Here is a 24421-nt window from a genome sequence, read left to right on the forward strand (position 1 = left end):
CACCAAACTTTGGGCCAATTTAGTCTCTTTGCTGTAACCAGTTCTATTCCTTGTATTTCCAGTCCTTTTTCTTTGCTCTCTTAATTTGCTTTTCAAAATAACACCTGAGAGCTGATGGCATGCAGAGACTGCCACGTGTGCTCTCTGCACTGTGTTTTGATAACAGTTTCCACCATTTCATCTCTTTTAGGAGGTAGAATAATTTAGGTAATACATCAATTTGACACATTTTTATTTTGATTTTTGGCCCATCCATACCTCCTTAAGTCGGTGCTGCCACGTCAGTTTTCTGCAGTTCTGCATTTGCTGAAATGTTCAGTCCTCCCAATCCCAAACCTTTTAAGGATCACCAGCAGCATGTTTGTTCAATAAATTGCCTGCTGTTTCTTACCATGCCAATATTGACATTTTTTGCAGGTTCAAATTGACTGCAAAGTGCATCCCATCGGTGTCATCAATACAGAGATAATGACAAGTGACCAAACCCAGGTTTTCCAGCCCTCCTAATTCTTGGGTGACCTTCAGAAGTAGCTGTTGAATTCCTATATCCCTGGGGGATTTGTCAAACAGGGCAGGAATGAGGGCATTTGTGAGACCTGGATGGCAAAAGCATTTCTTGCTCTCCATAATGCTTCTTTTGAACCAACTCAGTGCATTCCTGAAGTCAAGGAAAACAACAAACAACTTTAAATCCTGTGTATTAAAATGAGGATTAAAAAAAGACTGGTGGGCTGAAATTAATGATGATTCAGAAGTGAGTCAGCTATTGAATTCTCCTTCAAAAATCTGTTTTCAAGAAAGGGGGAAAAAAAAGAGACTAGTATGAATAATTGGAAACTAAGGAGCTTTTGCAAGTAAATACTTGCAGCTACTTAGTGTAAGTAAGGAATTCCAGAAAGCATGCACGAGAAGGAGACCCAAGAGAACAAATCAGTGCTGTTACTGCAGGTACCTTTTAAAAATCCTTGATAACTGCTAGGATTTCAGGTGAATGCAGCAAACAATTTGACATTTTGAGAGCCTTGAGAGATCTGACTGCATGCAGGACATTTATCCTTGAAGGGAGTTGAACACAGCATCCATCCCTGGTCAGGCTGTGACCCTAATCCCACTCAGGGTGAGCCTGCACAGAGCTCCAGGCTGTCCCCTACAGTGTCACATTTCACACTGATGCTTTGAATTAAGGTTTTCTTTCAAATTCCAAGAGTTTTATTAGAAAGGAAAAGGCAGATGTTTGTTTGAAACCAAAGCCAGTTCTGTTGTTCTGCTGCTCTGGAGATATATATATCTCTATATATATCTATATATCTATGTCTCTATCTATATATCTCTATCTATATATCTATATCTATATACATATATATATCTATGAATATATCTATATCTATATCTATATTTATCTATATATCTATATATAATCTATATCTATATCTGTCTATATCTATATATCTATATATCTATATATCTATATCTATATCTATATACCTATATATCTACATCTATATATCTATATATCTATATCTAATCTATATCTATATCTGTCTATATCTATATATCTATATATCTATATATCTATATATCTATATCTATATACCTATATATCTATATCTATATCTATATATCTATATATCTATATCTATCTATATCTATATATATCTATGAATAGATCTATATCTATATATATTTATCTATATATCTATATCTAATCTATATCTGTCTATATCTATATATCTATATATAGATATAGGTATAGATATATGGATATATAGATATAAAGATATAGATAGATATAGATATAGATATAAATAGATAGATATAGATTTAGATGATATAGATAAAATGCTTGTCAGATGGGCATTTTGCCAAAAAATCCATTTGATAAATTTTGAAATTTAACACCAGACTAGTGATAGCATTTAACACTGCTTTAAATGACAACTAATGAGTTCACCTCCCAGTTTGGACAAAGTGAAATTATTCACACCTGATGGGTTTGCATCAGTAGAGGCCTTTGTCACCCAAACAAAGCTGACAGATTTTTTTTGTCTTTGTGTCATGTGGCTGTGATGTATTTTATTGGCTGTAGATTCTGCTCCAGAATAAACCTATGGCAACATCCATGGGGTGGTATGCACCACATTAAAAAAGAATGAGCCTTTCTCATGGTTTGCATTGGTTCAGACATAAAGCTCTGCACACAGACTTGGAAAAACACTTCTTTATTTTTTTTTTAATGTGTTCCATCTTTGTCTTGAAGAAGAGACATTAAAAAAAAAAAAAAAAAGGGGAAACATCTCAAGCTAAAAAGCATTTCTGTATTGATTTTGAACACCAGGCACTTCTTCAAAAGTGGGAAAGATTCCAAACAGTTGTTTTCCCAAGCCCTAATAAAAATTACAAAAATAATTCCCTCGCCTGCTTTAGGCACAGAGAGTAGCAAGATGAGAAAAGACTTTTCTTCTCTTCCTATGTTTTTCTCCTGCCCATTGTGCAAGCACTGAACAATGTAAATTTATTTTGCAGCTTGCAGCATGTCACCTTTGGTGTGTTTCTCCACCACTTCTCTGGGCACCCTGTTCCAAGTATTTCTGTCAAGAAAATATTCCTGATGGCCGAGCTGAACCTCCCCTGGCCCAGCTTGGGCCGTTTCCCTTCTCCTCTTGCTGATTGCCTGGGAGCAGAGCCTGACCCCCCGTGGCTCCTGGCAGGGAGCTGGAGAGAGCCACAAGGTTCCCCTGAGCCTCATTTTCCCCAGGCTAAAGAAAAATAAAGAACTTCTCTAGTTTTGATGGGTGGAGAATCTCTGCCTTCAGTAAATATCACTTCATTTGGGAAAAAAAGTCCCATTTTTCTCCCTTCAGCTGCTGCAATCACTGCTAAGTGACTGTCATGACAGACAACACACTTCAGAACAATTCAGCATTTTGCTCAACAAATATATATATATTTTATATCTAATATGTCTATTAACCATATCCCACTGAGCCTTGAGCATCTATTTTAAAGTGTCAACCTTCCTGGTGTGAAACTTGTTCTCAAGTGCTCATCTTTTTTATTTAAAGTCACAACAAGTTGTCAAGCTCCAAGCGAGGCGAGCGCAGCAAAGGCAAACCAACAAATACACGGAGGCAGCTTTGAGTACATGAGCTCAGCTGTATGAGCCGAGGGAATTTTAGGGGGTGTGGGAACAGGGATGGGTGGTGATGAATTTTTCCCGGGAAAACCGAAGCTGATAATAAAACCATCGATAATTGCCATGGCAACGGGGAGCAACGCTGGCATTGGGGTGCCCTCTGCCGGACACTGCGGGCATCGCAACCCAGCCGCGCCTATTTCTCGTGCTTCAGAATCTCTTTAAAAAAAATAAATTAAAAAAAATGTATTTTTGAATACAATTCCACGACTCGAAGACTTTAAAAAAAACCCCCCATTGTCTTTATGAAAATATGTGCGCATTTTTAAATAGGCATAACTTTTTCAGCTAAGACAAAATGCCTCATGGAAAAATGCATTGCTTTTTGCCAATTTTGAGATGAAGACCAGGTGCAATGATGCAATTCGGTGAGGTGTTTGGCTTAAAGGCTTTGGCTCACCATGAATTTTGGTTGAATTTGATGGAATCAGAAAGTTTGTCCTAGCCTTGAGCTCATCTCTGCTGGGTCAGTCCCCTGCATGGAGGGGTCAGGATAATTTTTGTGACCCTTTGGCACGAGGAGGTCCTGGCAGCTCTTTGATCCCACTAAAAAACCCAGACTGGCTCTGTCAGAACTGCCAGGAAGGTTTTCCTCTGTCAGGTTGTTATACTGGTAACCAGGCACACATCAGGCACTTGGATTCTTGTTGGTTAGTGTTTATTGCTGTTTGCAGTTCTGCCATTAGCTATGCTCTCTGTACAGTGTTATTATTTACTCTTGAGTTACTCACAGCATTTGGAATGGTGTTTCTAAGAGAAGCTGACCTGATTCACATGTCTAAATTTCTTTCTAAATAGAGGATTCATTCTCTGCATCAGAAGAACCTGGCAAATGTTCTTTGACCTTGCAATTGTCTTCTTTATTCGTAGCAGCATCTTCTTGTCCATTCTCTAGAGGCCTGGAGTTCTTATTTTGAAAGTGTTTCTTTAACAATGTATAAAAAATTATTGCAATCAAAAAGGAAGGACCTCTTAAAAGTGCTCCTAAACCAAGGTAGACATACCTGTGGGACAGAGCACAGAAAATTAGGCCAGGTGTTGAATTTTTCAAAAACACTAAAGAAAATCACTTTAATGGCTTTTAAGGCTCTCATAGATACAAAAAACAAACAAACAAACAAACAAAACCTTAGGGGAAGACATTAAAAGTCATTGTTTGTGAATGATACCAAAAACTGGACATTTTTACTTGCAGAAACTTCTCTTAAAGAACTGATAATATTATTTTTGCTTGTGAAGATAGAATTTTCACTTTGAAATTATCGTCTTCCATTTTTTTTGAAGAAGAAGATTTTTGGATCACTTTAATGCCTTAGGCTCTTTCGGGCTAGAAATATATTGAGGTCACCAGAGTGGTCAATTGTAAATAAAAATAAAAATACAGCTCAGAAGTGGCCAAGGCTTGAGTGAAACTGAGAAAAATCTATTCCCCCAGGAGACTGACAGTGACTGGGTTTCCCCAGCCTCTACAGCTACTCAGTACAATATTCTTTCATGGACAAACTACCTGCAAATAAGGTAAATTTGGGTAACTTTCCTCTTAAAGTCCTAAAGTCTGAGGTGTTTTTAATATAAGTATATTAAAATATAATACTATATAAAAAGTATATCTAAAAGTATATAATAAAGTATTATATATAAAGTATATAATGTAGTATCATAAAAGTATTACAGATAAAATATATAATATAGTATCATATATACTATATGATATTGTATATATGATACTATATTATATATAATATAATATAATATATAATACACTATATATAATATATAGTATATATATTATAGATATACTATATATTATATATAGTATATAATATGTACTTTTAATATAAGTATTATATTATTGTATATAATATGTAATTTTAATATAAGTATCATATTATTGTATATTTCAATATAAGTATATTATTTTTTAAATAAAATATATATAAAATAAAATTATAAATAAGTTAAATAAATAAATAAAATATAAATTTTATGTTTTTGAATATAAGTATATTAAAAATACACCATTGATTCCAGAAATCTCTGTCATGGATATTAAATTTCTTTTGTACAACATAAAAACTGACAATAAAAAAGGAGAGTTTAACATTTGATCTCGAGATTTTTCAGTTTCAGGAATTCAGGACCGACTTTAGGCTGAGCCCAGAGTTAATATCTGACCCTGATGCTGGATCACAGCCTTCAGTGGAAGAGAACAGAGCATGCCCTTCCGTGTCACTGACAGATTTTTTGGAAACCCTTTGGCTGGGATTTTTTCTTGAGAAGCCTCAGAATTGAAATGTGACCAAGAACTCTGATGGCTGTGGGGTGTGGTCTGGAGCTGGTTTACCAGCAGGTGCATCTTTGGTTGGTCTCATGTGGATTGTTTTTAATTCATGGCCAATCCCAGTCAGGCTGTGTCAGGCTCTGAGTCTGTCAAGGATTTTTATTTTCATTCTTTTCAAGCCTTCTGATGTCTCCTTTCTCCTATTTTTTGTGTAGTTTTAGTATATAATTTTCTAGAAAATAATATAATTTTCTATAATATAATTTTCTATAATATAATTTTCTATAGTGTAATATAATATAATGTAATGTAATGTAATATAATAATGTAATATAATATAATGTAATGTAATATAATAATGTAATGTAATAATATAATAATGTAATGTAATATAATAATGTAATGTAATATAATGTAATGCAATATAATACAATATAATGTAATATAATATAATGTAATATAATATAATGTAATATAACATAATGCAATATAACATAATGTAATATATTATAATGCAATATAATATAATGCAATATAATATAATATAATATAAAATACTAAATCAGCCTTCTGAACCATGGAGTCAAGATTCTCATCTCTTCTGTGCCTCCTTTTGTGTCCCTTGCTGCACATGCATCTCTTTTGTCCCCCTCTCTTTCTAGAATTTAGCACATAAGCAGCATTTCACCACATAAAGCAAATAAACAATGTTGGTCAGGATTTCCTTTTCAGTACATAAATTTCCACTTCTTAGCTCCCTCCAAAATTCTCCAGCTGTTATTTTGCTTTCTCGTGGGCATGTGAGAGTTTAAGCTGGGATTCAGAATAGCTCATATTGCCACCAATTTATCAGTAGTTTGATTTCAATCAAAGCCCTGGGGACCCACAAACGCCACCACCTTTCCACAGGGAGGTTTTTTTGTGCCCTGATTTCCTTTACCTGTTTGCATTGGAGTCGTAGAGCCTGCAAGCCCCTCTCCTCCCACAGCTGGTGCTGCCCCACTTCAGGCAGGTCCTGTCGATGGCTGCACCAAAATAAACTGGGGCTGGGATCCCAGCTGCAAGGAGACAGCAGAAAATGGGACAGGGCTCCGCAGGAAAGGAGAGATCAGGTTTCTGTTTGCTCAGGGGTGGCTCCAGGCTGGAGCCTGCACTGGTTCCTCTTACCCAGCATCCTCGTAAGCAGTGTGAAGAGACCCACTGCAAGAGCTTTGAGCTCTGGCTGGACACATCTGCAAAAAAGAGGGATGAGTAAGAAGTGCTGGCCTGTTTAGTGCCTAACATGCCTATCAAATGCTATTAAATAACCTGAATTTTATACCCCTGTTGATGGAAGGAGCACTTTGGAGTTCTTTGGAAGAAGAGTGCTCCTTCATCTGCTGAGGTGTGTTCAGTGGTATGAAAAAGGTGAATTAATCTACTGATTTTCATCAAATAGCTCCTGGCAAGTCCATTTCCTATGCATGATTAAGGAATTGAAGTTTTAAAGCCATAATCAGAGTCCATCCTGACCTTTTGGAAATGAGCTCTACAACTGCCTTCACTCTGGGGCATACATTTCCCTCACTTGATGGAATGTTTAATGGGACATGTCCTACTGCCCTAAGACAAAAAAATTGCAGGTAGAAGGGGCAGTGCAGCATCCTTCTGTGCTTGAACAGAATTCCTCCATGCAAGGACACATCTTGGACAGCACAAAGCCTCCTGGCTCATCTGTTTCAGGGGGAACTGCACTGCAGGCACCAGAAATGGGCACTAGTCTTGAATTCATTTTATCTCCAGCCTCTGCCACCTCCCTGCACATCCAGAAATCCTGGCAAATGCATGGCACTTTCAAAATCCAAACAGAAAAAAGGAGATGTTCTGGAAAACCAGACTACAGAACCAGAGAATCACAGAATGGTTTGGTTTGGAAGGGATGTTAAGGATTGCCTTGCTCCAAAACCATGGCAGGGACACCTTTCTCTGTCCCAGGCTGCTCCAAGCCCCATCCAACCTGGCCTTGGACATTTCCAGGGATCCAGGGGCAGCCACAGCTGCTCTGGTCCAGGCCCTCACCACCCTCACAGGGAGGAATTTCTTTAAACCTTTCCCTCTTTCAGTCTGAACCCATTGCTCCTTGTCCTACCACTGCAGCTCCTGATCAGCAAGAAACTCCTTTTTTCCCAAGATAAGGAACTAAACACGGCTTTGAAAGCCTCCCCAGAGGGCCTTTGGTGCACAGCCAGCTGTTCTCACCTGTACACAAGAATGTATGAAGGAGTGACTCCCAGGGCATAGCAAAATCCACCTATGACTTGTATTACTGTGTAATAAATGAAATTCCTCGAGCAGTCGTCACTTTTTGGACATTGCCCCAAGGTGGCAGAATTGTTTCCTGTCCATGAATTGCTGAATTCAAGACATCTGCAGTTATGGAAGACCTGGAAGACACAAAACATGTTTGGTGGGACGCTGCTCATGAAATGGGGGTTCTGCAGGAGAGAAAACAGAGCAAAGAGATGGCTCCAGACCATTTATGTTCTGAAATAACCAGGAAAGGTGCAAATGGCACAGCCCAATGAAGGTTTACATCCATGGACTGGAGCTTTGTCTTTGGGACTCTGGGCATTATCTCCATGCCAAGCAAAAATCAGCCACCCAGAAAAACAAGCAGTTTCTGACATCCCAAAATCTCACATGGAGGAAACAAGCTGCCTTGCCTGAACCCCTTTTTCATATTTTAATGATCAGTGGCAAGGAAGATACCACTCTGTCTGAGTGTACTTCAACTGTCAGGTAAAGCCTCAGGGCAGCCAAAATGACATTTATGAAAGGCAAACCTGTGGAAAACCTCCAGGCAACATGAAACTGATTTGATTTGTGTGTTTCCCCCTCTTGTGCTCAGCCTACAGAAGATGAAAGTTAATATCTAGAACAAAGATCTCGGGCCTTTTGCTTAATATGCAGTGACTCAGAGAAATCTCTCTTTTCTGTGCTGTTTGTAGCCAGAAATCAGAAATCCTTTAGTGACTAGTCCCAGTAACTTTGGCTCTGCTGAACTGCATTGTCCTACTGAATCCCTGGTGGTACATGGAAAACGGGCAGGAAAGCTCAGGAGCCAAAGCAGGGTCTCTTACTGTGCTCTTCCCATGTCCCACGGAGGTGTCACAGCCAGCCAGGCATGCAGAGACGTAGGTGAGGCCGTTGGCTCCACACACAGGATCCCACACGTTGGAGGCACATTTGCAGTGGGAGTTGCATTCCGAAAACAGGGAATTGTTGTGGTATGGAATGGGGTTGCTTGGAAATTAAGGTCAGACAAGTGTAAGACATTTTTAATTCAGTGCTAGAGTCAGTGAAGTCCCTTCTGTGTGACAGTGTTGCTGTTCTGAACCCCACCTCACACGCCCAGGACATCTTTTCACAGCTGAGTTTCTACATCTCTATTGGTCTGTTTGGGATTCCATCCTACTTGCACTGATATTAAAGCCATTGCTAGATTATAGAGAAATTTAAAACGAATTAAAACATTGCTACTGATTTTACAGGTGTGGACAGAAAAGAGAAAGGAGGGAGAGGTCATTTGGGCTCCCCCCCCCAAATTGAATTTAGAGCTGGCAAGAGTTATCACAGTCTTACCAATATATCAATTGGTAAAAATGCACCAGTGACAGAAACCAAATCTCCTGGTCTCTGTGGTTAAAAACTCTCCTCTGTTAAAGCCTAGCCCAACTTTTCACCAAGGATATGAAGAATGCAGTATAATCTTTTGCTTTCAGGCATCCTTTGATTGTGTATTGAACAAAAAGATGTCTTCACTCATCTTCTCCTTTCTAGACAAATGAAACTGGTGTGCTTGCCAGTTTTTCATCCCAGTGCTCTCTAAGCATATTCCCTGGTCCACCACTTGCATTCCTAGTGAAAACCTTGCACAGCAGTACTCCCACCCTCCCCAGGCAGAACAGCCCCCACTGTTAATGAAGCAATTCCTAATTAACCTTTAACCAGCATTGGGCTTTGTCAGGCTGACCAACAGAACAGTGACGTGTGGCAGTGTTCACTTTCTCTTTAGCCTTGATGCCACAGCACATTTTTTGAGAACTATGGAGAAAAACACAATCTTTTTTTTCTGTTTTATACTCACCCTTCATAGGACACTGTCATTCCTGCCACCATGTGGTTATCACAGCCAACAAAAAAGTGCAACAAGCCGATGGCATAGGACAAAAATGACACGATAAATGAAAATTTTGTGGCTGCAATGATGCCCATTTTATACTTTTTCATTATAAGCCCTCCTAGGAAAATCCCAAGACCTACAGGAGGCAAGGATGTAATTCCTGAAAGAGATTATAGAAGGGGAATGTTAGAATTAAAGAATCATTATAGTCTTAAGAGCCAAACTCTGTCCTTGGTTTTTTGTTCTGGCAGCTTTATGGTCTGTTACCTATTTAGGAAGGTTTGTGCTCAGTTGCTGTTTGTGAAGTGCCTAACCCTCCAAACCCACTCCCACTGCAAGGAACTTGCCAGATGCTTCAACAACTAAAGCTTCCACACCACACTCATGGCATATTTGGGGTGCCCTAGCTATAAATATACTATAAATGCAATGTAATGTAATATAATTTAAATATTTTTAATGGTCCCACAGGCACAAACCCTGTATTTTTAATTCAGGTCAGACCACCATTTACCCCCACCTGCTCTACATGGAATTCAGCCCCAGGTAAAGCCCAGCAGAACCTTTCCCCATGCACTGCTGGCAGCACAAGCAGCTCCTCTCACCTATTAGGAAGTTGGATTTGGATGTAGATTGTCCATACTGCTGTTCCATGTACTTTGGTTTGTAAGTCACGAAACCAATAAAACTATTGAACTGTAACAGTGAGCAACACAAAAATGTAAAGTACATTCGATTACCCAATACCTTTTTCAGGGAGTTACAGAAATCTGAAAGAAAGGGACATATGAGTTGGCATTGAAAGATGCATGGCATAATTACTGCTGAGTAACCTGCAAAACTTAGGGCAAGGTCCTGCTCTCAGCTGTCCAAGGGCAAGCTGTACTGATCTTCATTTGCATGAGGGCATCTGAAAGCAAAATCAGGTTCTTGAAAAACACCAGAGGTTGAGACACAGGAAGAGAATCCTAAAAGGAGACAGAAGTGTGGGTTAAGGCCTGGCTGCTCTGTTATGATATGCACATGAGGACTAAGGGGCTCCACACAGCCCATGAATATTATCACAGGTTGCATGCTTGCATGAATATTATCACAGGTTCAGGGCTCAGTGGGGATGTCCAGTGTCTTCCACTGGGATTGGAACAAAAAATTTGACAAATGAAGCAAAGCCACTTCTTTCCATCACCTTTCCACCACTTTTTTTGTCCTAAGGACTGCACAACCAGAGACTGCAGTATTTTCATCAGGCACCAAGGTACTTCAGAGTCTCCAAGAACTCTCTCAAATGAATAATTTGTCTTTCTGTGTGGCAAAAGGAGCCTTTAAATATTTCCTTTAGGTTCAGATACAGGAACACTTTCCCACTGTTCAAATTTCTTCCGGTGCAAAATTTTAGAGGTAGGCACCAGTCAGGTGATGATTTACTTCAGGTAAACTTCATGATTTACTTCATGCAGAACCTCAGAGTCCTGAACAAGCCCTTCCACTTCTAATAATTTCTGGTGGACCTTCCCTTCCCTGGGGATAGCTGCCTGGTTTAGATGGAAGCTCAGGGGAGGCAAAATCTTTTGCAGAACTGCTCCATTTCCTGTGTGTGCTGTGCCTATTGCTTTTCACATTTATACCACATGAGAAACACTTGCCTTTCAGCATCACTGACCACTTCCTTGGCTTGGTTCTTTCAGGAGAAAGTTTATTCCCCGCGGCACCCGTGTTTTCCAAGAGCCCGTGTGAAGCTTTGTCCTTCTTGGCTTCCTCTGGCTTTTTCAGACTCTTGGGCAGGAAGCAGAATGGAATAGCAGACAGCAAACTGGCTGCTCCACCTATCAAAAAGCCAAGCCACCATGCACCCACCCAGCGGGAGTCCTGTGGGGTGATGGTGATGCTCCCTGGAAAGGAGGGAAACAGGCACAAGTTACCCCAGTGGAGCAGCTGAACCTTCCCAGCCTTTTCCTGCTGCATTCTACAGTGCCTGACTTCCAGCAATAAACATCTAGTGAGGGGCCAACCACGCAGTGAAGGCATCAGGAGTCATACCCTGGATGGTGTTATGGAATCATGGACTGGTTTGGATGGAAGGTGTTCCGTGGGCAGGGACACCTCAGGGGGGACCAGGATGGTCTGAGACCCTCCAACATGGCCTTGGACACTTCCAGCAGACCCTCCAGCCTTGCCTTGGACACTTCCAGAGACCCTCCAACCTGGCCTTGGACACTTCCAGGAGACCCTCCAGCCTTGCCTTGGACACTTCCAGAGACCCTCCAACCTGGCCTTGGACACTTCCAGAGACCCTCCAACATGGCCTTGGACACTTCCTGGAGACCCTCCAACATGGCCTTGGACACTTCCAGCAGACCCTCCAACCTGGCCTTGGACACTTCCAGAGACCCTCCAGCCTTGCCTTGGACACTTCCAGGAGACCCTCCAGCCTGGCCTTGGACACTTCCTGGAGACCCTCCAGCCTGGCCTTGGACACTTCCAGCAGACCCTCCAGCCTGGCCTTGGACACTTCCAGCAGACCCTCCAACCTGGCCTTGGACACTTCCAGGAGACCCTCCAGCCTGGCCTTGGACACTTCCAGAGACCCTCCAGCCTTGCCTTGGACACTTCCAGGAGACCCTCCAACCTGGCCTTGGACACTTCCAGAGACCCTCCAGCCTTGCCTTGGACACTTCCAGGAGACCCTCCAACCTGGCCTTGGACACTTCCTGGAGACCCTCCAACCTGGCCTTGGACACTTCCTGGAGACCCTCCAACCTTGCCTTGGACACTTCCAGCAACCCTCCAGCCTGGCCTTGGACACTTCCAGCAGACCCTCCAACCTGGCCTTGGACACTTCCAGGAGACCCTCCAACCTGGCCTTGGACACTTCCAGGGATGGGGCATCCACAGCTTCTCTGGACAACAGGTTGCTGTGCCCTACCATCCTTGCAGGGAAGAATTTCTTCCTAACACCTACTCCAACCTGACTCTCTTTTGGTTTGAAGCCATTCCTGTTTGTCCAGTGTTTTTTTTTTTTTTGCCATCCCACACCTTCCACGGACTGATGTTTTGTGGCAGACACAGCAACACCAAGGTCCTTACCCAGCTCATGGGGAACCACACAGGCCTCGAGTGTGCTCTGCTTTTTGGCTCCTGAGACCATGCTCTGCTTTCCTGAATTGTGTAGATTGCTATTTAGCAATTGGATGTTCTCTGCAGTGCCAGTGAAATTACCCATGGCTTTAAATGTACTGCATGGAAGGAGAGCAGCTGGTTGTATTTTTGTGATTTTTAATTCTGGCATGTTTTGTGAGCAACCAAGACTTTTCACTGCACGACCAGAATTGGTTCACTGTCTTTACTCCTAAATAAAATCAAACACTGGCTTAGCAAAGGGCAAAGAGAAAATAGCTCATCTAGGTAGCTACAGGATTCTGAAGGTCTGAAATTTTATATGCTAGAAAAACAAGATCACTGAAAAGGAGCAGCCACCACTTCCAGGGATTGCTGTGTCCCCTCTGGCATTGTGCAGATGTGAGCACACACAGGTGTTTTCATTTCACCTGAATAAGCAAGGGCTGAGCAAAAGTGTACATTGTGAAATGTAAATAATGTAAAATACTCAGTGGAAGGGGTGGGTAATTCCCCCAAACTTTAAAGCTGCTGCACTAGCAGAATCTTTTCTGTTAAAAGCCCAGTTTAGAAAAAAATCTTGGTTCTGGGAGAGCTCTTGGTACCAATTCTTAGGTTTAAAGGTGTATTGCAATCCTCTAATATTAAAGCACAGTTCTAAAATATGCTCCCATTCAAACTCCACTTTTACTCGAAAAGCTTTCAGTAATTCAATAAATAAAAATTAATAAATTATTTCACTTTTACTTGAAAAGCTTTCAGTAATTCAATAAATAAAAATTAATAAATTATTTCACTTTTACTCGAAAAGCTTTCAGTAATTCAATAAATAAAAATTAATAAATTATTTCAATAATATGCCCTTTGTTATTATTATTGAAATAATTTACTTATGATAAATTATAATAATATATAATATTATATATGTTATATATAACATATAACATATATAGTATATATTATAGATAATGTATAGCATATATTAGATATAAGATATAATATACATTCTATATTTTATATTATATATATTATGTATATTATATATCTAATATATAGTATTTATAATTCAATAAAATAATGCAAATCGATTCTACAATAAAAACAACTAAATCAATATAATTAAAATATAACATATATGATATAATCACTATAATGCATACATATGCAACCACTTATAGGCAATTCTTGTGAACAGCCATTAAGTTACTATTACTTTTCCTCTGTTTTGCCTACCTGGATCCACAAATCCAATATCCACGTACAGCTTTGCACACAGAGATCCCAGCAGGAAGCCAAACATGGGGCCCATCATGGCCACGGTGTGCAAACAGGCTGAAAACACAATGAGGCAGGTGCTAGTACCCTCTGATGGCTGAATGCTGTCTTCTGCAGAGGGTGCTCCACCTCTCCCACCGGGAGTCTCTCAGTTTATTCATGTTGAGATTACCTACATACACAGGAACATTCTCCTCTTTAGCAAAATCGTCGAGGTAAGAGATGCCCAGGGGCGTTATTGGCGTCTCACCAATCCCACGTAACATGTTTCCCAGTAAGATATAGATCCACATGTATGATGATGGCTCCTTCTCACAGCCTGCAGAGGAGAGTTCACACCTTTGTAATAAAATATTTGAATGGGAGACGGGGGAAAAAACACAGGAAAGGATTATAGATTAGAAATCAAGTTATAAAGAACATTTCCTTAGAGAAGATAAGTGAAAGGCTGTCAGTGCCATTATAACTTTTCATGATCTTTTAATAACACATTTTTCCACCTCCACTGCATTTGATTTCTAAAAGCAGGGGTAAGTATCACCCATCAGAAGAAATGCTCAGAAAAATAAATAACTCATTGATATTTTCATAAATATATTACCTGGCATATATCATGTATCTTTAATGTGAGAAGTTTCAGATGGTTTCTGGTGCAGAGCTTGGCTCATTCTCTACCTGTGTCCCATACAAGCAACACATAAAAGAGTTGTATTCCATATTTTAAGGAGGATTATAGCAATCTCCATTCATTTCTGTTACTCTCCATGCAGCTTCTTGTCCTGTCCCCACCTCAGGTCCAGCTAATTGAGTCCTTACAACCAAGGACAAAACAAGCTCCTGTAACATTTACAGTTCCATACCTGCTCGTGAGACTTCCAGGACAGTGTCATTCACATCCTGATGTAGGGAGCAGGGATTTGTGCTGGAATTTAAGCTGGCTGAAGCAGCTGTGTGTGATGCTGTCTCATACTTGTAGCTGCAAACACACAACAGGAGGTTTAGGAGCTGTGCTCACGAGGGAAACACCAGTGTGGTAGGGCTGGAGCCACCTTGGCTGCTGTTTCCCCAAAGAGAAAGGTATCTTTGGTTCAATATCAGTTCAAAGGAGCAAATAAGATTGTTAAAGAACATTTTAGAAAACCAAAATACTGAAAGGAAGACCAAATAAAACTTAGAATTCTCTGTCCCGAAGGCATAATGTTTTAAGCTGGAAAATTCAAAAGGGCTTGTGAAAGTATTTCAGATAGGATTGAATTTTTGGTGTCTAAATTGAGGGTCAGGTCCAAATTGAGGGTGAGCTCCCTGTGTTGACCAAACAGCCAAGGAGAAAAAGATGAATGCCTTGAGTTTAGCAAAGGCACCTTTTCCATCTTAGACATGTGTTTGGTCTGTTCAGCTGCTTCAACGTGATCCCTCTCCCAGAAACGAGTGCTGCTGAGGGGCAAAGTACAATTAGCTTTAGCAGAAAACCGTGGCAAAGCACACATCCTGCTTCAAGGAATTGCCCTGGCTCTGTCAGACCAGGCAGGCTTATTTTTCCTGCTGAAACAAAGAGCAGTCACCAGGAGAACAGTGCAGAGCAGTTCCCCTACAAATGCTCAGGCTCAGGTTCATGAGTTGCCCAGTGCAGATGAAGATGATACATGGCCTGTCTTAAAGAGTGAAAAACTGATAAAAATTCTGGTTCTAGTGTGAGATCCACTAACATGAAAGCAAGCATTCCTCAGTTTTCTTTTTGAAGTAGTATACCTAAAATTGTTCTAATATATTTATCAACAGAAATATGTCCTACTCTATTTGTCATCCCTGTGCTCAAGCTATGGCTAGAAACATCATCACACATAAGCACAATGCAGTAATTCCCTGAGCCTGGAGAAAGCAAATAAAAATCAACCCAACACAGAAAATCACTTTAACCAGGCATGTGCATTTGGAACAGGAAAATCCTGGTATGAGTTCTACCAGCACTCCTCCACCTGCATGCTCCAGCACCTTTGCATTCTTTGGCTCCTTTCTGAAAAATCCTGAGTGGAAAATAAAACCCTGTGATGTTCTCATTTTTTTTTGAGGAGTTGAACTTCCACTTGAGAAGAGCTGTGTTTTTTAAATGAACATTCCCCGTCACAATGTGATGGGTGTGTCACCTGGGGTGCATCACACTTGGAAGTGAGGTTCCACAGGCCTTTGGAAATGTAAGGCTAAATACACAACAAGTTTCATCTAAAAACCAGAAAGCACAGTGCAACTCCAGCGTGAGGTCACCCAAATTCACCACAATCAGTACTTACTATCCCATGAAGAAATGAGGCATGGCTGACAAAAAGCATCCCAAAGCCATAGCAAAGGATCCCACAGCTATTACTCTGGGCCTGTGCAGCTTAGCTCCAAAATAGCTTACAAATGCCATCACCAGCAGGTTTCCTGCAAGGTAAAGAACCAGGCTGAGTGCCAGGTGCTGTCTCTGAGCAGCTCTCTCTGTGCTGGGGAACATCCATTACCCAACTCAAAGCTCCCGTCGACGAACCCTGCCACGGAGGAGGTCAGGCCAAACCTCCTCTCAATCTGGGTGATGGAGCTCTTCATTATTGTCCCACACAGGGCTTTACTGAAGTAGCTGAAGGACAGAGCAGCCAGGAACACCTGGGGAAAGATTCAGACAGGAAAGGGGAGGGACAGGCAGGAGAACTGGTCACAGAGGGACCAAACACATTTAAAATGGTGTGGAGCCATCATCATCATGACCTATTTGTTACTCAAATTGGACCAGTAATAACCTGAACCCAAACTACCTCTTGCTTGGGTCACATGTCCCTTATTTTAGCCCAATTCAGCACTGCTTCTAATTCAATCATATGGCACCATTTTGATGCTTCAAGCAAGCTTTTCTGATAAATCAGAATGAGGAATGTGGGACTAACTGGCCAAGTTCATCTCTGTGTCATATGATAGATTCTGAAATGTTGCTTGTATACCTCACAAGGAAAAGCTTAATACTCTTCTGTAGTTTGACTGTTGCTTCCACCAACATACCTGGTGGCTTTGGCAAATAAAGATTTATTTGGAAAAATATTTGAGTTTGTTTAAATATTATCCAGTGATTTCCACACAGTCTAAAAACCAAATAGACTTCTTGCTCACTGGGCAAGAGTTCTAACACAACAGAAACTCAGGTAAATAAACAAAGTAAATATAGGTTTAGGCATTGCAATGCCATCTACTGTAGGAAATGAAGCCTATCCAGGAAGTAAAAGCTTAAAAATCGGTATATTTACTCTCTTTTTGCCAGGAATGAAGAGAAAAATCTTCCAAGTGTGGCATTTGTCCTGATATGTTCTATATTTCCTGAGCTTGACTGGCAAAAATCCTGAGAGTCACCCTTTGTGCCTTGTGCCAGCAGTATTCTCAGAGGGTTTGGCTGAAATCTCAAACTGCTGATGAAATGAAAACACCAACAGAAATCACTGGGGTTGTTTGGGTTTAAAATGCAATCCTCAGGTCAGCCACAAAACATTTGATGAAATGTGGGTCACCTCACCTTGTTCTGACCCTACAAGACTGGTGGTGACAACCTGCAGACAAATGCATTGTAGGCACCTAAGTGAGGCTGGGTCAAGTCCTCCACTGGAAGCTGCTGCCTCTCTCTAATGACCAAGAAGGGGATCCACCTACTAGTAACTTGTGAGTAAACATGGTAGTGAATAGAGATCGGGAATTTTTATTTTCTTTGGGGAAAATATCCTATCTGACTGTCCCCTGGACCTCTAGTGCACATCCAGTTCCTCCAAGGACAGGGAGAGGAGTGAAGGAATTTGGCATGTCACAGATGTCACATCTTGCACAACATTTCTTGAAAAAAAACCAATTGCAAATCATGGTGGGATTGCTAAGGCACCAAACCTTCAATCCAGTGGAAGAGGAAGTCTTTTTGACTGGTGGGTTTTTGTTTCCTTCATCATCCAAGAGCTGGTCAGGCTCTGCCTCCTGGTTTGAGTCGTTGACATTGCTGGGTTTGGTTTCCACTGTCATGGCTGATTTCCTTCCTGAGTGCTCTGAGCTCGAAAGAAAACAGCAATAAACACCAAAGCACATGTGCCAAAGTAGAGTTGCTCAAGTTCCTCTCTGATGAATCTGGTGAAACTAATTACAGGAAAGTGCTGAGATGTTGAAACTGAACCTTTCTACTTAAAACTATTTGGCTCAATCACTTGCATGTTTCAAAGTGTATATTTGTTTAAATTCTGAAACATCTAGTTTTGACATCTTTTTTTTTTTTTTTGTTAAAGAGACATGAGCATCCCCCTTTCTACCTTGTCCTGTCCTTTAATGCTAAAAAGGCAGTTTGGACAGAGGAGTAAGAGACAAAGTCTCTGTCCAAAAATTAACTACAAGGGTCAACAAAGCAGTAGTGCTGAAGCACAGGGAGTCCTGGGAAGCTCTAAATTTGCAGGCCATGTGGCTTACAACTCAGGCTTTGATTTGGTAAAACCTGTACCAGCCCTGGGCCATCCAATTTACTCCTTTCCACTGGCTTGTTGGAAACAATTCTTAGTGACAAAGGAGTTTATTGTTTCACCTAACTGACCTCCTGTAAGGATATTACTTGGGTTTTTTAATTCTTGCAATAATATGCAGGGTATCCCTGATCTCTTCCTGTTTGCAGAGTGCTGCCTAAATGCCCAAATGCTTGAAATGATCTGCAGCTCAGCAGCTCAGCAGAACTGCTCTGCTTCCCCCAGGAGCTTCCTGTAGCCACAGACAATGATATATCCTTTGACACACCATAATGCTTTAGGGCTGAAAGCCTTGTTTGGTTATCAAGTTGTATTTTGGTTTATTGCCATGGACAGTTCAATACTTAATTTATTTTTCCCCTCAGCTTTTTAAAACTCTGTATCTGAGAGATGGACAGTAACTACAAAAGGAAACTTGAGAGAAAAGCTGTAAAGGAAGTCTATATATCTCTTTGCAAAGTTTATTTAAAGAATGAAAACACTTGCCTGTTTGTGCAACTCCCACTACAACCAGAACAGATTTCTCAAGGACGATCCAGAAGCCACTGCAGAGCCCCTCAGAAAAAAATGGGTCACTTGAAAGAAGCCATGCTCAGATCTGCAGATAGGAGTATTGCAATTAATGCCCTCAAATCAGAGCTCACAAATCACAGCTCACATGATCTGATTTGTTTCACCTTCCACAATACTCTCCTCATTTGAGAAAAGGGTGAAAAAGAGAGAGAGGGGGAACAAATCACACAAAGAGAGGTTTTATATGCTTGAATGCAGCTGAAAAAAGTTGGATGAACTTTTCCCATGCTGGAAAAGGTCCATCTGCTTTCCCACTGCTAATATCTACTTCCCAAACTCTTTTGTGGCTATGCTATAAGGCTGGGTCAGCACATGTATCAGGACCAAAAAAATTGGCTTCTCCTTCCTCTTGGCTACTCAGACAGATAGGAAAAAGGAGTAGAGGAAGGATTTCTCCAAGGATTTCTCTTTTTTATGAACAAAAATGTTATGAAATAAAATTCCTGGTACCCAGGAAAATCTAGTACACAAATACTTCTGAGCAGCTGGTCCTCTGAAATTCACTTGGTTCTGTGTAACCTCAAGGTCCAAACTTCTCCTTGACATTATGATGCATTGATGACCACAGTAATGTGCTGGGGGAGCATATCATTGCAGGATTGGAGAAGGGGATTTTTGTTTGAGAGTTTAAAGGTACAACATGTCTCAGAATCTGGTGACAGTATGTCCCCTCACCCTCAGATGACCCTGACCTACACAAATATCAGCTGGAGATGGAAGAGATGAAGGCTGGGGAAACTCCAGGCCACAAGAACATTAGAAAAAAAGAATGATAAAAGGTCACTTGATGACAACATGCAGTAGCTGCTGAGCCTGACAATTTTAAGTATTAATAAAGTTGTTATTTTAGATTTTTTTTCATTAGCATTTTTCCACATTTAATAAATCAAAGGTTTGGTTAAAAATATGAGTTATGAAAGTAAAGGTAGGAAGCTTTCTGCACCAAAGGTGCACTTTCACTAAAATGAGTTCTCTAAAACTACCATTCCTGGCCTGCACAAGCTACTCTTTTGTAATGGTGATCTGAGAGAGTTGCATTTGCAGAAAGACAAGATTAGACAAGTAAATAATTGGTATTGTTTAAGTAGTCAATCAGCCTAAATATAAATTAACCCAGTTTTCTTCCTAGGGGAAGAAAACAAACCTCTTCCCAAAAAAACAAGGGAAAAAAAATCTACTAAAAGATTCTAAGCAGTACAGACAGAAGAAATTTAACACTCAGTTCACTTTTTGGAACATTTGACAAATGCTCAGTACAGCCTCTTCTGAGAACCACTTTGGGTGGGAGAAAAGCAAGGCTCCCAACTAACAACCAGTGTGCACTGTTAGTGCTGCTGGGAGCTGACAGCTCCCAGGGCACCACAGGAAATCAGGCAGCAATTGCAGCTCAGCTGCAGGGGGAATGCAGCCAGCCCTGCAAGGACAGATCTCCTCAGAGCTTCAGGGGACATGAGCTGATAGGGGCCACAGCCTAACTCCAGTAGATCTGTTCCTTATGGGATATTAAAAAAAATTCAGCTTTGTTTTGTACCCCCTCATTGCATGCAAATTGTAATGAATAAGAACATCAACTATAAAAAACCTCCACATGAATAACAGGTAGTAAGTTTACAAAGGTCCAGACAATGGTTTGCTGCAGGTTTTGTAGAGTCTTAAAAAAAGAAAAATATAGTGATAGGTGAGGATTTTTGAGAAGGCAGCAAAGTCTTTGGGCTGACTGTCACCAGAGCTGCACTCTCAGGGACTGTGACATCACCCAGCAGAAGAGCAAATCACAAATCAAGAACCACATTTCCTCCAGAAATTCATAGAACTGCAATGATTTACAGTTAAATCATTTACAATTTCACAATTAATTTACGTTTACAATGTTACAATTACATTTTACAAATTTTACAATTAATTGCAGTGCTAATCCAACTGTCTGATTTTTAAATACACCTTTGAAGTTCAGCTAACATGGAAAATGAGTGTCATAGAACTGTGCAGAGCCCAGTGCTCAATGCTCAAGACACAACACGGTGACAGCTCAGACACACACACACAGGGCAGGATGCCACCACTAAAGCACTGACACTTCCACCAGGACTGGTTCTGCTGCTGCCAGTTACAGCAAATGCAACTGGAAACTCCACAGGTCCTGTTGGATAGCTGCAAACACTAACAACAACATTTTAAAGACAAACAGAAAGAGTATTGAAGAGGTTCCTAAACAGAAAGAGTATTGAAGAGGTTCCCAAACATAAAGAATATTGAAGAGGTTCCTAAACAGAGTATTGAAGAAGTTCCTAAACAGAAAGAGTATTGAACATGTTCCCAAACAGAAAGACTATTGAAGAGGTTCCTAAAAAGAAAGAATATTGAAGAGGTTCCCAAACAAAAGGAATATTGAAGAGGTTCCCAAACTTAAAGAGTATTGAAGAGGTTCCCAAACAGAAAGAATATTGAAGCGGTTCCTAAAAAGAAAGAATATTGAAGAGGTTCCCAAACAGAAAGAATATTGAAGAGGCTCCTAAACAGAAAGAATATTGAAGAGGTTCCCAAACATAAAGAGTATTGAAGAGGTTCCCAAACAGAAAGAATATTGAAGAGGTTCCTAAACAGGGTATTGAAGAGGTTCCCAAACAGAAAGAATATTGGAGAGGTTCCTAAGCAGAAAGAATATTGAAGAGGTTCCCAAACAGAAAGATTATTGAAGAGGTTCCTAAAAAGAAAGAATATTGAAGAGGTTCCTAAACATAAAGAGTATTGAAGAGGTTCCCAAACAGAAAGAATATTGAAGAGGTTCCTAAGCAGAGTATGGAAGAGGTTCCTACCTAGGTTCTGCATCCACAACAACAGCAGTTTCACTACCACACAAATGCTCAAAAGTCTGAGAATTCTCTCCTTAAGCAAAGCTCTGCTGGTACATGGCAGAAGAATCATTAACTTCCAACTCAAACCAATGTTTTAATCTTGTCTCCTCCCAGTTTTGCTCTGTGTTAAAGGTCCCAAAATCCATGTTTATCCACAGAGGTCAAAAGTTAATTAGGATGAAAACGTGCAAGTGTACTCCTTTTGTAAATTCTTGTGAAGCATCTTTTTTTTTTTCTTCCCTGAAATTGTCTAGATTATAATGGTTCACACCTTCCTGGTGTTTAAAAATATGGTGTCCCAGCTTTAGAAATATTCCTGCTTCTGCTGCATTTTGTTATGAAGGTTTATTTTCACAGTCTATGGCTAAAATCCATTCTGTTCAGATCTGCTCATGCCAGCCAAGAACTTGGAGGAAGAGAAAATGCAATGCTTTGGATATATGGAATAAAGAGGGTGTTCAAAATCACTCATGCTTAGAAGACTGTTCATATTTACAGTTCATTGCTATTAGCAGCAAAGGCAGGTGAAATATGAACGTTTATTAGGGCTCTGTGTACTTTGGAGCAGCCCTTTATCACTTACAGCCCTAGTTCAAGGAAACCCAGACAGGCTCAGGTGGTTGTGTCCCTGCTGTGCCTTCTGCCTGATTCCTGATGGTAATTGTTCTTTAAAGGTGAGTTGCTCTTGGGGCAGGTGAGGTATGGTGCTGTCTGCCTGAGTGTTAGACCAAAATATCCCATTCCTGGTAGCTCCTGCCCCTTCCCTGCCAGCACATCCCCAGTGTGATCTCCTCACAGGAATCAACCAGCTCAGTCAGACCTCGATGTACCCTTGATAAATCCATGCTGACTGTTCCAAACCACCAGTCCTTTGTGTCCTATAATGGCTTCAAGGTTAACTTGCTCTAGAATCTTCCATAAAGCTCTGCTGCTATTTCATGGATTCATTTTGGCTGTATATTCTTGTGCAAAACAACTTTTAGTTTTCCATGACTAAGTGATCAAGAACGAGATCATTCATCACTGCAGAGAAAACCCACAGTGCTAGGTTATGATTGCATCCATAATATTTTAGTCTGAATGAATAAAAACCCAACCCAACCAACATTTGCCATCACTGCAATTTTTCCAAAAGAGTTGTCCTCTCAGTCAGAGCATTACTGAGCATTAAATACACACAAGAGATGGAAATTCATGGGCCTCTTTTTTTTTTCAGAATTAGTGATTCTTCATGTCCTCCTGTGGCATAAAATACCAACTTCCCACTTCTAGTCACAAGAGAAGCATGTATTCCCTGTTTTACAAAGCTTTGTGGTGAAGCTTTGCATTCCCAAGGTTGCATTTTCAGGTTGCCTTCAGATGTATTAGCAGACCTACCCACGTGGGTTTTTGGCCTTTTAATCCTAAGCATCTGGAAAGGGATGGAGCAAAAATCGCTCTCTTTGGAGTAGTAGAACCTGTGGGAAAAGATGCTACTTTCTTTTTCATATAAGGGAAACATTCTTTGTTTCTCTCATATGAAAAAGAACATTTCCTTGTTTTCATCATTCTGACAAGTGAATACAATTCAGTTTCTCCCTATTTTTTCCCTAGCCCTGTATATACCATTAATTTATAACTTTCCAAGACTAAAACATCTTCTATATTTTGCTTTTAGTATGGCTGAGAAGAATTTTTCTATCAGACTGCTGCTGTCCAAACTGTGTGTGGAAGCACTCACAATCAAAGAACAGTTGAGTAAAACTGACAGAATGGCAAACTACTGAAGTAAAATCAGACTGTGGTCTTACACAAAAGAAAAAAAAAAAAAAAAGAGATGTATCCCTTTTTCCATCCCCCACCCTCCTCTGTGTTACTCACACTTGCAGGAAAAATATAAATAAAAAGGATCGTGATAGTAAAAAATCCCCTTAATAAGAAGGCTGAGCTATCAGTAATTTCTGATGCCTGCTGAGGGTTAAAAGCAGTCCTTACAAAAGCCACAGAGTCACTTTTAGCACCTTTAGTCACCTTTAGCTGGCTGCAGACTCCTCCAGGCAGAGGGTGGCAGCAGATCCCACCAGGAGGAGATGCCAAGGCACAGTCGGCAGGGGCAGGAGCTGCTCCCAGGCAGGGGCCAGCTGGAGCAGGCAGCTTTGATCAGAGCCCTTCTTATTCTCAGGATGCTGATCCCTAGATACAGAAAATCGATGTCTTTTAAAATTTAACTCTTTGTTAACAAACTAAATAATAGGGATGGTGGACAGCCAGTGTAAGCAAATATTGCTGTAGTTGAGATACTGCAGGAATCCTCAGAGGGTGAAAAATGACTTTTCCACAACAGAAAAAGATTCTTTGGTGCTCCTGTCCCAGTGTCTAGTTTCTGTTTGGTGCTGTTGAGTTAACAAGAGAGAAAAAGAGCTGATCTGTGGTCTCCATCTTGGGCAGTGTCTGGGAATTTATCCTTGCACTGCTCAG

At 40.6% G+C, this 24421-nt stretch overlaps 1 protein-coding gene across 6 annotated transcripts; it reads right to left on the reverse strand.

Moving 5' to 3' along the window:
• Nucleotides 1-2355: 2355 nt before the first annotated feature.
• On the reverse strand, nt 2356-24103 carry LOC132328217 (solute carrier organic anion transporter family member 1C1-like). Of its 6 annotated transcripts, none has more exons than XM_059848006.1 (16): nt 23975-24103; nt 19023-19134; nt 17923-18079; nt 16524-16665; nt 16314-16446; nt 14886-15001; nt 14198-14344; nt 13984-14082; nt 11280-11525; nt 10242-10406; nt 9601-9796; nt 8594-8756; nt 7713-7897; nt 6642-6706; nt 6415-6532; nt 2356-3352 (listed from the first exon to the last, which is right to left on the reverse strand). In XM_059848006.1, the coding sequence occupies exons 3-16, from the start codon at nt 18049-18051 to the stop codon at nt 3076-3078; spliced, it is 2181 nt and encodes a 726-aa protein (XP_059703989.1). In that variant the 5' UTR covers nt 18052-18079; nt 19023-19134; nt 23975-24103; the 3' UTR covers nt 2356-3075. The 6 variants fall into 6 exon arrangements, with proteins under 6 accessions (XP_059703989.1, XP_059703987.1, XP_059703990.1 ...); XM_059848004.1 differs by having other exon boundaries at nt 2357-3352; nt 17923-18074; XM_059848007.1 differs by having other exon boundaries at nt 2357-3352; nt 17923-18074; nt 23965-24103.
• Between the last annotated feature and the right edge of the window lie 318 nt (nt 24104-24421).

The sequence above is a fragment of the Haemorhous mexicanus genome, chromosome 5 (assembly GCF_027477595.1).
Source record: "Haemorhous mexicanus isolate bHaeMex1 chromosome 5, bHaeMex1.pri, whole genome shotgun sequence".
Lineage (NCBI taxonomy): Eukaryota > Metazoa > Chordata > Aves > Passeriformes > Fringillidae > Haemorhous > Haemorhous mexicanus.

Excerpts from the sequence above, each read along its gene's own strand:
- LOC132328217 (XM_059848006.1), bottom strand. The coding sequence starts at position 18,051 with ATGACAGTGGAAACCAAACCCAGCAATGTCAACGACTCAAACCAGGAG. Across the intron at positions 15,002-16,313 it reads CCTCATTTCTTCATGGGATA|CTACAAGTATGAGACAGCAT; the intron begins GTAAGTACTGAT and ends GTGTGTTTGCAG. Across the intron at positions 8,757-9,600 it reads ATGACAGTGTCCTATGAAGG|CAACCCCATTCCATACCACA; the intron begins GTGAGTATAAAA and ends TTAATTTCCAAG.